This window comes from Sycon ciliatum, chromosome 3 (assembly GCF_964019385.1).
Source record: "Sycon ciliatum chromosome 3, ocSycCili1.1, whole genome shotgun sequence".
Classification (NCBI taxonomy): Eukaryota; Metazoa; Porifera; class Calcarea; order Leucosolenida; family Sycettidae; genus Sycon; species Sycon ciliatum.
Window position 1 is genome coordinate 16,324,592 of NC_088645.1, and position 12,508 is coordinate 16,337,099.

At 44.8% G+C, this 12,508-nt stretch overlaps 1 protein-coding gene across 1 annotated transcript in view; it reads right to left on the minus strand.

Moving 5' to 3' along the window:
- LOC135811571 (uncharacterized) overlaps positions 1-12,508 on the minus strand; it is a 50,386-nt gene that overhangs the window by 19,127 nt on the left and 18,751 nt on the right. Inside the window, exons 4-8 of the mRNA XM_065324802.1 lie at positions 11,894-12,070; positions 8,600-8,721; positions 7,455-7,553; positions 2,555-2,693; positions 769-903 (exon numbers count right to left, since the gene is read on the minus strand). Coding sequence (XP_065180874.1) covers positions 769-903; positions 2,555-2,693; positions 7,455-7,553; positions 8,600-8,721; positions 11,894-12,070 — 672 coding nt within the window. The remainder of the gene's footprint in view (positions 1-768; positions 904-2,554; positions 2,694-7,454; positions 7,554-8,599; positions 8,722-11,893; positions 12,071-12,508) is intronic.

The following is a 12,508-nucleotide window of genomic DNA, read 5'->3' on the forward strand; positions in this document are numbered from 1 at the left end:
CGGCCTCCCATTGCTCAAACCCATTTCGACCGCATCAAATTTCCAGCCTGTACTGCTGCCGCCTGTATACACTGTATACACTGTCACTGTCACACTGAACCTTGCAAAACAAAATTTTGGCCGCAACAAATCTGCGGCCAAACATGACCAGGCCGAAAATAGCCGAAAAATAAATTTGCGCCGAACATTTGTTGACTTGCAGTAGTATCGAGCTTCGTTAAACGGTCTGAGTTTGGATAGCGACCGCAGCATATGAGTCTCGTAACTTAGCGGTGGCACTGCTGTGTGGTAGAGCACCGCTGGCCTGTAGCGAACGTCCCTTGTTTGAGGCCTGATGTCGTTGTGGTGACAATAATATTTTCACACACTTTCCCCTTTCTATTAGTACTCGCAGACTGCATTGCAGTCATCTACACATTAGAGTACCTCAACTCACACAATCAAAATACCGTCTCTTTCCCTGCTGCATACGTCATTTAAAATGTTCACCAAATCTTCGGCCATGGCCCATAATCAGTGTGAAAACTGTAAACTGTTTTTTACCCTGATGACGGGCCAAGCCAGAAAATTTAGTGAACATTCTAGTGATGTATGCAGCAAAGAGATCGTATTTTGAGTTGAGGGATCCTTTTTCACTCACAAAGCGACTGTTCAGTACATGGGGTAGTGGTCTACCAGAGCAATCACACTCACGATCCTATTACTTTCCCTTTTCATTCCCTAAAGTTGATGAAATAAGATGTAGACAGACATGCATCGCACTATTACCTTTAGACGAACTGATCTTTTTCGTTTTCTTCGGTGTCTTCGGGGGTGGATTTGCGTTGTCCTCAGCGGTAGTTGTGTCGGGACTCTTCAGCTTTCTGCCTTCGGAATCATAACCATCGAGTATTTTATCGTGGGCTGAAAGGAATATTCGACATATGCAGACCAGAAAAAGAATTTACAGAAAAGAGAAAGGACCAAGGAACTCAGTCTTGTACAAGTTACGCTATAATGTCCACTAACACCGCCAGTTCCTAACCAATCAGCTCATACGATAACATTGCACATTATAGCGTAACTTGTAGTTCCTTGGCCCTTTTCTTTTTCTATTAATTTATCCTTGGCTCTCCATCCAAGTCCAGAAAAAGAATATTCTTCATTTATGAGGAATAAGAATATTCATAAATGTGTAGAACCCCGTCTTTTTGATATAGAATAGGCTTATGTGGTGCAGAATATGTGTAGGCTTGTCTCCATCCATGTGTTATCATCAGCAAGCCAATGAAGATGTCCTTTTCAAATGTCTCTTCATAAAATGGGTAGCCACCAGTTGATGGTCTATGGTTACCATGGATACAACTAGGTATCCATGGATATTGCATAGTTCAAAATATTCGGAATATTCTTCGTTTCAGGTGTATTCGGAAAAAAAGAATATTCGTTCGCTTCATTGAGCGTTCGTTTCAGCCCTAGTGTTATGAAAGATATAGTGGAGTCGTGATATAACGACACTCCCCTCTGGAGAGAACACAATGCCAGATATTGATTGCAGATGTGCATGTAGAGGCATGTGTCATAAACATGCACATACCGGTGTCATGCATGTACAGGTCTCCTCTCCATATAACAACTCTCACAGGTACATAGACCTCGCTAGTACGTAACAATTACTAAAAATCCCACACCGAAACAGCATCACTCCCATACAAAATTTTGTTCTGCACACCGTAATCCAACATAACGTAAACCTCGACATAACGCACGCTACGGCGCTGTCCCTGAAGTGCGCACTCTCTATACAACGTAGATTCACGTGAGCTGTACAATCTAGCTGTACCTGTAGCTAGCCAGTTACACGCACGCACACACGCACATGTACACCACGCCCGCACGCCCGCCCGCCCGCCATCCCGCGCGCGCGCACGCACGCACGCACGCACGCACACACACACACACATACACACACATGTACACATTGAACCAGTATCAAACCTGGTGTTGTGTAATTAGGCAGTACAGCACCAGGCTCTATGAACTGTAACAAGGAAGCCTCGCCTCGCTATCCACACAGCCTCCAGTAATAGAGCGAATACCCGGCAACCCAAAGCACTCAATCTCCATGGAGCATAATTCACGCTACATGCACCACATTTTGCTATGTGATACACGACATGTGACACCTGCGACGAGCTGCAACCACGGCACACATTACACAATAATTTTGTTTTTTTCTGCATTGTCCGCAGCGCACAAAACATGCAGGCGCACCCAGCCTAGTAAACTGCACTCCGTTGATGTAAGAACTGTACTCCATTGATGTAAGAACTGTACTCCATTGGTGTAAGAACTGTACTCCATTGGTGTAAGAACTGTACTCCATTGATGTAAGAACTGTACTCCATTGATGTAAGCCGCAGTGTGTCATATGTCGCAAAGGGTCGAATGTTGGTCAGCTGCTGCGATTGTTTGCAGCAGTACGCAACAGGCAACTCTTCGTTACAAGTGTCACATGTCGCATATCATATCTCAGAAAGTTGTGAATCGTGCTTTACGCAAAAGCCAATCTCACCATTTTTAGCTAGCGTGGGTGTGGCCTTACTCCTAAGGTCATTGAGGTACTTGGTTGCACTCATCTTGATGCCTTGTTCTTTCAGCCACCGATTCGTCTTCTGCAGGAATTCTTTCTCAGCCTTTTCTGCCAAGGCCGCCTACACAAGAAAACAAATCATCCAATAGTAGTGATCAATGACCACAACTAGAAAAAACTTTCTGACAACAACAACAACAACAACAACAGCAGCAGCAGCAACAGCAGCAGCAGCAGCAGCAGCAGCAGCAGCAGCAGCAGCAGCAGCAGCAGCAGCAGCAACAACAACAACAACAACAACAACAACAACAACAACAACAACAACAACAACAACAACAACAACAACAACAACAACAACAACAACAACAACAACAGTATTGGCGATGGTGCCATCGTGAGAATAAAGAATTCAAACAACAACAACAACAACAACAACAACAACAACAACAACAACAACAACAACAACAACAACAACAACAACAACAACAACAACAACAACAACAACAACAACAACAACAACAATCTCTTATTAGCCACAGGCCATCGTGAGAATAAAAGATTTCAAACAACAACAATCAAAGCAAAAAGGGAGCAACAACATCCACTCTGCCCACAGCCAATCCCATACCCCAGCAGCACAGGGTTTATGCTTCAGCCCACTGGTGTCACATGATCTGGTGTCACATGATATTCAATCCTAGCCTACAGTTGCTCTCCACAATATCAGTGAGAACAATACCTTCAAATGCGGATACACCAAGGCAAAACAAATTATAAAAATGAAATATATAATGGATTATAACTTATAATGGAAATCGTGAATTTTATTAGCTCGAATGCCAGGTGCTTGTTGAATAAGATGAATGAGCTCCATCACGTGGCAGATTTGCAACCCCCCCCCCCCTCAATCATCGCCATACAGGAAAGCTGGTCATATCCATCGGACAGTGATGGGATGTACACCATTGATGGCTACAAACTCATAAGAGCGGACAGGGACGCCTTTGGTGGAGGAGTTGCCATATACATACCGCACAGCTGCCGACACGAGACACCATTCCCATGACTGACACGGAATGTATTTGGGATTCTAGTAACAACCGGTCAAGCCTCCCCATATGGTAGGGAACATCTACCGTCCCCCACAGTCCCATTCGGCAGTAGTGTTGGGAACATCAACCGTTCCCCACTGACTGGAAGCTCTTCACAGCTCATAGAAACCAAGTAACCGCTCCTTTGCGAAACGCTAGGTCTAGTTTTGTCCAGCAAACAACGTCGACAGGGACAAGCCTCCAACGCCTAGTGAAGCACCCCAAGAAAGCGCCTAAGCAAAAACCATGTTCCGAATCCCTTCTCTAATTCAGACCTTCCAGCAACCGATGCGCTGACTCGATCCACATCTAGTCACAGTGGCTCATACAATCATTCTTGAAGACTGTATATGAATGCAATATGCCATGACCTCAAAAGAGTGCCATAGTGTGCCTGTATAGCGAGCAAGGCGATAATGGTATCAGCAAGCTGACAAGAGACAGAAGCGAAATATACGAGAATCTAGAAGAAGGTCCAGTGACAAGGACCAGCGCCTAGAAGATGCTACAACTAGTGCCATGCAAGAGCTTAATGTCGCGCCTTACAGATGTGCGAACAAAGTGCGCCAGCATGATTATTACTAGCATAGTGTGTATAGAAAGTTTACATGTGCGCCAAGCGCAATGTACATGTGTGCCAAGCGCAATGTACATGTGTGATAGGCGCAAGATAGGTGACAGTTCCTTCCTAACACAAAACCTATGTGTTGCATGAAAGGTGTGCATGTGAGGTAAGTCCAGAGCATCTATAATTATTGTAAAGTCCTGATACGCGACCTCCACACGTTCACATGCTGTCAATGGGTGATACAACTACTTGAAGTGCTAGTTCCTTGACCTATGCTCATACATACAGTCAACTTCGCTAATAACGACTGCGGATATAACGACAATTCGCGAATAACGACAGAATTTCCATGCCCAGAGCAAAGTCCCATGTAACTGTAATACATAAAATGAGACTTTGGGTATAACGACACTTTGTGAATAACGACACTTTTCTGATGCCCCGCTGAGTGTCGTTATAAGCGAAGTTGACTGTATTCCAACAAACCATACCCACACTACTAACAGCCAGCTCCTCTGCAGCCACGGCCATGGAGAAGGCAACAACTCTGAATGAGTTCTTCATCTCTCAAAGCCAACAGTCCATCAACAAGACCGCCTGCACTACACCAGATATCAACACCACCCCTGATATAACTCATACCCCGAGTACAATCGCAGCAACAGTGGAAGAGGTCGAGAAACTTCTAAGTAGTCTGGATACTGGCAAGAGCACAGGCTTTGACAACACCTTGACTCGCCTCCTGAAGGAAACTGCAAAAGAAATCTCCTCATCTCTGACTAGTCTCTACAATCTGAACTTCAGATCAGGAGATATACCACAGGATTGGAGAGACGCAACTATTACACCCATCCCCAAGTCGGGCAACCCCTCCCATCCTACCTACTACCGACCCATCTCCCTGCTCAGTATAATATCAAAAACACAAGAAACAATAGTCCACTCTCGTCTGTACAATCACATAGCACCACACTTACCTCCCAACCAATCCCGATTCAGGAAACAAGATGGGACCAAACTGCAAGTAGCATGGATCGTACCCCAGATATCAACAACTAGGGATGCTGGGAAGCATGTTGTTGCGTGCTTCTTTGACCTAAGCAACGCGTTCGATCGCGTATAGCATCAAGACTTGCTGAAAAAGCTGAGCCATTACGTTGTTAATGGCAACCCTCACAAGGAGCTCGAAGCCTACTTGACAGGATGTAGACAGTGTGGTGCAGATTGAAGGCACAGCATCTGCCTTCACACCACTTCCAGCCGGAGTGCCCCAGGGCTCTGTCCTGGGACCACTTCTGTTCCTGGCATACACCATTGACCTGCCCACTGCCTGTGGAAATGCTGCAACCTTGTGTAGCCATTTCGCGGACGACACCGCACTGATTGCCAGTGCAGGCATGTCCATTGAATGTGAAGCTGCGCTACAAGGAAGCATCGATGCTGCAGCAGAATGGCTAGAGCGCTGGCACCTGCTAGTCAATAAAACCAGCACTGTCATCCTCCAGTTCTACCATGCAAACCGACCCCCATTACGACTACCCGAAATAACTCTTGGGAAAACTCTGCTGGAAACAGTAATACAGCACCATCACCTTCGAATAATACTCCAACATGACCTGCACTGGACAAAACACTTCGAAAGTATTACGGCGAATCACCCAAGTCACTCAACTTGCTCTTCCACCTAAGATCAACCCTTACCACTTCTGCTCTTGCAACCATCGCAACACTATACTTCACGCATCATACCCCTGTACGCTTACGCAAGCATCGCTGCAACCCCCACATCCCACACTAGCTTAGACAAGCTACAGAGAATCCAGCGAAAAACTGCAAGATTATGCCTCCACCTCTCTCTCTCTCAACACCCATATTAACCACTCTGACCTTCCACCCCGCATCAAGTGGCCCACTCTCTTCTCCCACTTTAAAACACATAGTGTTTGCCTACTTCACCCAGCACAAGTACCCCCCCCCCCCCCCGCCTCATAATCTAATGCTCGCCATCCCACGTTGTGTCAATACAAGGTAAAGTACAGTCGCACTTGGCATTTGCCAACTGCGACAACCAACCGCTGACTGGGTTCCCCTCTGTAGAAACTAAAAATAGCTCCATTATTTCAACGGCCTCTCATCAACGTTACGCGATATTCAATCACCAGAACCACGCTCACCCGTACATCTAGTTTGCTCACTGCTAACCATGACATTTCCTTAATCATACATTCCACACCCTCTATGTGGTGTAAATCTCACTATGACTGATTGTTATCTATTATTGGTCACAGGCCATCGTGAGAATATAGATTTGAAACACCGGCTATCCTGATAATAAAGATTTGAAACAGCAACGACGATGACGACGACGACGACGACGAAGACGATGGCAGCAGCAGCAGCAGTAGCACCCCACTCCCATAACATGATACCTCATTTACTTGGTCAAAGTTGCACTTTTCATGACGATTTTATAGGTAAACATAATTGCCTCAGTAACCCATGCCTGGAAGTTTCCATTTTCATACAAACTGTAGTACAATGTAGGACAATTTGCTTTCAAGATATGCTGCAGCTTATACACTCAGCGTATACAACTGAAACCAGTGAGGGTTTGACTTGAGAAAATATCATACATGCTCATGAAAGAACAGCTGTCCAAATAGTGTGCAGTGTAGAAAGAATTTTAGTGCCACTGTAGAAGGGCCAGATCAGTATCGCAAGCTTCTAGCAAGGATTCAGAGCCTGAATGCACCTTGCTTGGTCAGACGAAGAGATTTGGGTGAATCCCGCTATATGCTCAACAGAACGGCGTAAATTACCAACTGAAAAAGTAAATCTGCACAGTACAGCATATTGGTGCTGAAGTCTTTTTTCTCTGTTCTCCAGCTATGTGCAACTGCCGGTCTTCAGATACCAGTCGCAATCACGTCAGGACTGACTTCCGCCAGATATGCTTTGTCTCTCTTGTAGTAGTAGTAGTAGCCTGGCTTCAACCTGTAGGCACAGTTGCCGTGTTCCGTGGAGTGTGTGTGTGTGGGGGGGGGAGGGGGGGGGGGGGGGGGGAGGGAGTGGGGGATGCATGCCTGCAGTGAGTGTAGCGGGGTGTGAAAAATAATTTTGACCAAAATTTGGTTCTCGCTCGCAAATTGAAAAGAAAGAAACGAAAGTGTTTTTGTTCTTTTTTTAGGAAAAGATATGGCTAGTGAGAACATCAAGCGCTTACCTTGGAATATTTCTTCTCATGTATAACCTGGAAAGGATTGACTTTCGGTTTACTGACGTCATTGTCTGGCAACGGTTTCTTCTTCTTGACTTTCTTTCCCTGTGCATGATGGACATTAACACAATACATCAGAGCTATACAGTTAATTCTGGTATGACTATTGCTACAAATATCACCCTAATGAAACAAGCCCTGAAAGACCCGCCAGTCCTCTTCAAGTGAACATGCCAGTTGTCCTAATACTCAAAGTAGGTGACAATGAGAATGTGGCATAATCCAGGAATTTGACAAGAGCACCTACTCAAGTCTCAAGTGAGCCTAGGCATTCTCCTACTCTGCGAACAACTCGTACATACAACTTTGATTGAAAGCAGTAAAGCAACACAGTGAGCCTGTGGACTGTTCTTGATCAAATCACATCATGACACATTGTAACATGGCAAGGGGAAAAGGGAGTACTGTACCGATTTACTGCAACAGTAAATCAACAACAGTAAATCAACAGATCTGGGATGAGCAGTAGCACTGGTAACGAGAGAGCTTAGAAGCTCATGGCCCTACGCTATGCTTTTTTGCCTAGCTCATCATGCATGTTATTAGAACTGATGGAAATATATTTTTCTTCCATTGATTGGCTACATGATTGTCGTCTACCACTTTGATGACCTAGGCAAGAAAAGCATAGGGATGTTATACATTTTTCATATCTCCTTGTTTTTCAAGACATAACCTGGGATTCGAACCCGCACTATCGCCCTGCATGCATTCCCCCAATACACTTCGCATACATACTCATACTTCCGAATTGCTTCAAGTTATGATCTTGCATTTGAAAGCCCTATTTGAATATTGTGGCCAGCTGTCTTTGATGGTATGGTACGGGATAGCGCCAGGCATGCCGACGGCACAACCAAACACGGAATTAAAGCTGTATGGACCCTGGCTAGCGCCAGACGTTACTGAAGTAACGTCTTTTGCATAGCTACGGGAATAATGCATGATAGAGGGGTACAGAATTGAAGAGAAGAGAGAGAGAGAGAGAGAGAGAGATGGGGGGGGGGGGTACAGGGGCAGAAATGGCCACAACAGCACAAAGACGACCCGAAAACGGAAACAGATATAGAAAAAGAAAAGTCACTACTAACCTTGGGCCTATCATATTCCTCATTCCAAGCATCCTCCGCCTCCTGGGCAATTTCTTTTGCAGTTTTCTTCCGATTGGTTGCCTGCAGGAAGGAACTCTTCATATCCGGGTCCCATGTACCCACTGCAAATAGCAATAGGACAATAATTGTTCAGAAGAGTTACTTTGCATTAGCTTGGGCTGGGTGTTAGCAAGGTGTAAAGACGAGTGAGCAGAGGCAGTAACCCTCAGTGATTCACACAATTCGCTTTGCCAATAAACCCGTTCTCAAGTAACTTTCAGTGATACCACTAATTAAAGTATGACAGTTGATTGCTTACAATTTTCGACCTATTCCTGGTAGAAAGGCATGTGGAAAGAATTGGCTGCCACCATGACTGAAATCAAAGATCTCCGACCTCCGCAATGCTCTCCTACTACATGAAAGTATTACGCAACCATATTATTGTAGTTGATGAGGAACCAACCCTAGCTTCCAAACGCTAGGAGTAGGCAGTAGAGTATGTATCGCCTATAGCGTTGGTCTTTGATTTTGAGCATTTTATCACTATAAGCGATATATACTATGACCGATACTACATGTACTGTATGCAATTGGGGTATACAGGTAGAGATTGGCTACGTTGGTCTTTGAATGAGCGAAATTTGATCACTATAAACGATTTTTGATACATGCGATTGTCCTGGTTAGGGTGAGAGTAATGACTTTGCGACGTAAGTCAATATGTCATGTATATGAGAAGCGCAGTGTGCTCGTGACAGCATAACCATTATATGAGGTACTACAGTACAGCACAGTACACGCACACATGCTACTGAAAAACACTTATTATTTTGCACTGCACTTGGTACGTAGTATGCCGGTAGTGCACTAGTGGTAACTGGTAAGTATGTGGAAAGCTAATCACTTTCTTGCACAAGAGACTCGACTGTGACCTTGCACTGCACTGACAGTGAGAACACATGGGAAAGCATCACAAAGTGACAGGTACATGCACACAAAAGCATGTAACATGACTTGGCAAGATGCCATTGTTTGTATTGCGATCCAAAAATGTGTGCAGTCAGGCGTTTTTTTGATATGACAGTTTGATCACAATAGCAGATATATTACTACACCCGATTATTGTTATGGTTGATGAATATGGTGGTTAAGACACACCCGGCAATATGGCGGTAAACACACGCCTGCCCACACACGCTCTCTAGGCTGCAAAGCTATACCCAAAGTTATACCCGATTTAATTTTACTGTAAAAGACACTTTCGCTTTTGAATTGTGCCGTGACTATCCGCATAACTAGTATATTACTCAATCTGCGGGCAGAACTGTTTCGTCCTTTGTGGACTAATTGGCGCAGCACAGAGAAAATGAGGCCGAACCTGATAGCCCCCCGATCTCTACCTGTGAAAAGACTCAGCGCCACACACGTACGCACTGCATACTTACTGCAGCATACACTCTGTGTACCCATACGTCATTGAGAAATCCTGACATACATTATCAGCATTTCCTCACGATGAGGCATTATGGACAACTAATACTACTATACATCCGTTAAGAAAAAAATTCGGGATGGATTTTTGAGGACAGGTTTGTGCACGAACAGCCGTGAAATGAGTCGCGAGGACTTTCTCTAGCACTGAGTTTGAGAGTCATAGAGAGCGATGGAACAGAGCAGCGAGCCCACATAATGAGCGAGGGAACAAGCAGCTGCCCGATAGCACGGCGCAATGAAATGATTCCGAATTCAAGTTCTTGCTCGACCTGCGTAAAGCCCAGATTCGAATGCTGGTGCATTCTTTAGAAATCTCCAGTCTGACGTGAGTCTCGTGGCTAAGGAAAGCCGACGGGGCTTGCTAGTCGTTACTGCTTAGTGCTGGCAGGAGTATCCATCAGAGAAAATGGAATCAGTTTGCCTGTGCATTTACCCCTCGTTTCGCAGAGTTCTGGAGAGTGAAGGTGAATTATTTTACAATTCCCTGGTGGAAACGAGCAATCACAACAGCGGCGGATCATGCAGCTTAAACGCCGGCGGCATCAACAATGTCCTGCGGAGTGTAATCAAAGAAGCCGAGACAAGGCTGAAAGAGCTGAAAAACGACTCGAGAGAGAGAGTTGACGATTTAAGTGTAGCAGATGACAACAGCAATGCAGGGTAAAAATGCTCCGACGCAAAAGCAACGCAAAATGAACTCTCTGCTCATTCCGCCACCAGCTTCTCTGGTATAAACGCTGTACCTAGGCTGAACTACCTTCGTCCAGTGATTTCAGTTGATACGATTGTTCTTAACCTGGTCTAAGCATTCTCAAAATCCATCCAAATCCATCGCGAACTTTTTGTTAACGTGGGAAGTACAAGTTGTTCACAAAGGAGTAACTTCCTGCTTGCCTCTGACACCACTTGATTTCACTTGAATCGCTTTAACAGACGCAAAAATAATGTAATGGCGGTCTTCTGAAAATTGAATTTGATCACTCTAGGAGATATTATTATCATAGACGAGTATTGCCGTACGCGGTAACTGTGTATACTTAGTTATAGCAAGTGCTACCAGAAAATGGTTCGAAGATTGGTCTTTTTTGTTGTTGTTGTCTTTAGCACCTCTCTATAGATGTTTGGAGCAAGAAACAACCATTTATTAGGGGGGAGGGGGGGGGGGGGGGGGGGAGGGGTTGGGCATCATCTTCCAGTATGCCACTCTGAAAAATGTCGGATTTTGGGATTGTGTAGAAATTCAGTGTGATTTCTCCCTATGGGCTACTTTGTTAGATAGCTTTGCACATGGTGATATCATGGTGTAGTTCCTGCCAATAGGTTTCCTGCACAGAGCAACATCTCTACACAGCAGATTCCAGACTTCTCACCCACTTCAATCTTACATAGCCTTTCACCGGCGGTAAATATCGCGTAAAGGTTATTGTGGGCTTGGTGAAATACCAACAATTGTCCGAAGATGTTCCCGTTTTGAAGCCTCTATGTCAAGTAACACCCTTGCTGAGTAGGAAAAACAAAAGGTTATAAGGGGTATTTGGGCAAATTCCTGCTGTAAAGCCTCAATTTCTGTGGAAATGGAGTATCATCAGTTCAGTGAAAAACACCATGGAAAAAGAAGAAGAAAAAGTTGTCCACGAGGGGGCTAGACCCATGAGGGGCAGAAAGTCATAACATTTCCACCCATGCCCTGCAAAGAAAGATGCTCAGAAGACCAGTTTGTCACACAGTATTCATTCCCTAAAGTTGATGGAAATAGAATGTAGACAGACATGCACTGTACTCATACTTATCATTTACCTTTTTCATGCCAAGGAGTAGTCAACTCCTTTACTACATCGTTGGTAACACGACCATCCCACGAAATGAACGTCTTCGGTTTCTTCGGTGGTGGACTAGCGTCGTCCTCAGCGGGACTCTTCCTCTTCCTACCTTCACGGATGTCAATCATATCCCTGAAGTTCACCACCTGTACACCTAGAAGCATGATGCACATGTACACACGCACGCATGCAGCCACATCAAAATTTGCGTACAAACAAGATAGGCCACATCATGTGATGGGTCTAACATGTTAAAAGCAGTAAGCGAAATGTGCCGCTCATGCGCGATATGCTTGAAATGCGCCGCAATGAAAAACTGATTATATGTCAAGCCAACATGAAAGGGACGATCACTAGCATGGATCTGTCATACAAAGAGTTGCATGCTCTGGGACGTTACAAACTCTAATGCGTACACATTAGTAATGATAAGACATAGATATGTTGTAGATACAATTGGGTGAACTCACCCATTCCACAATACTCTGCAAATTTCAAATGAATGGGTGAGCAACTTGAATGAATGGGTGAGTTCACCCAATTGTATCTACTATGAAACTGCAGGAAGCCTCCAAACTTCTTCTTAGGTCTG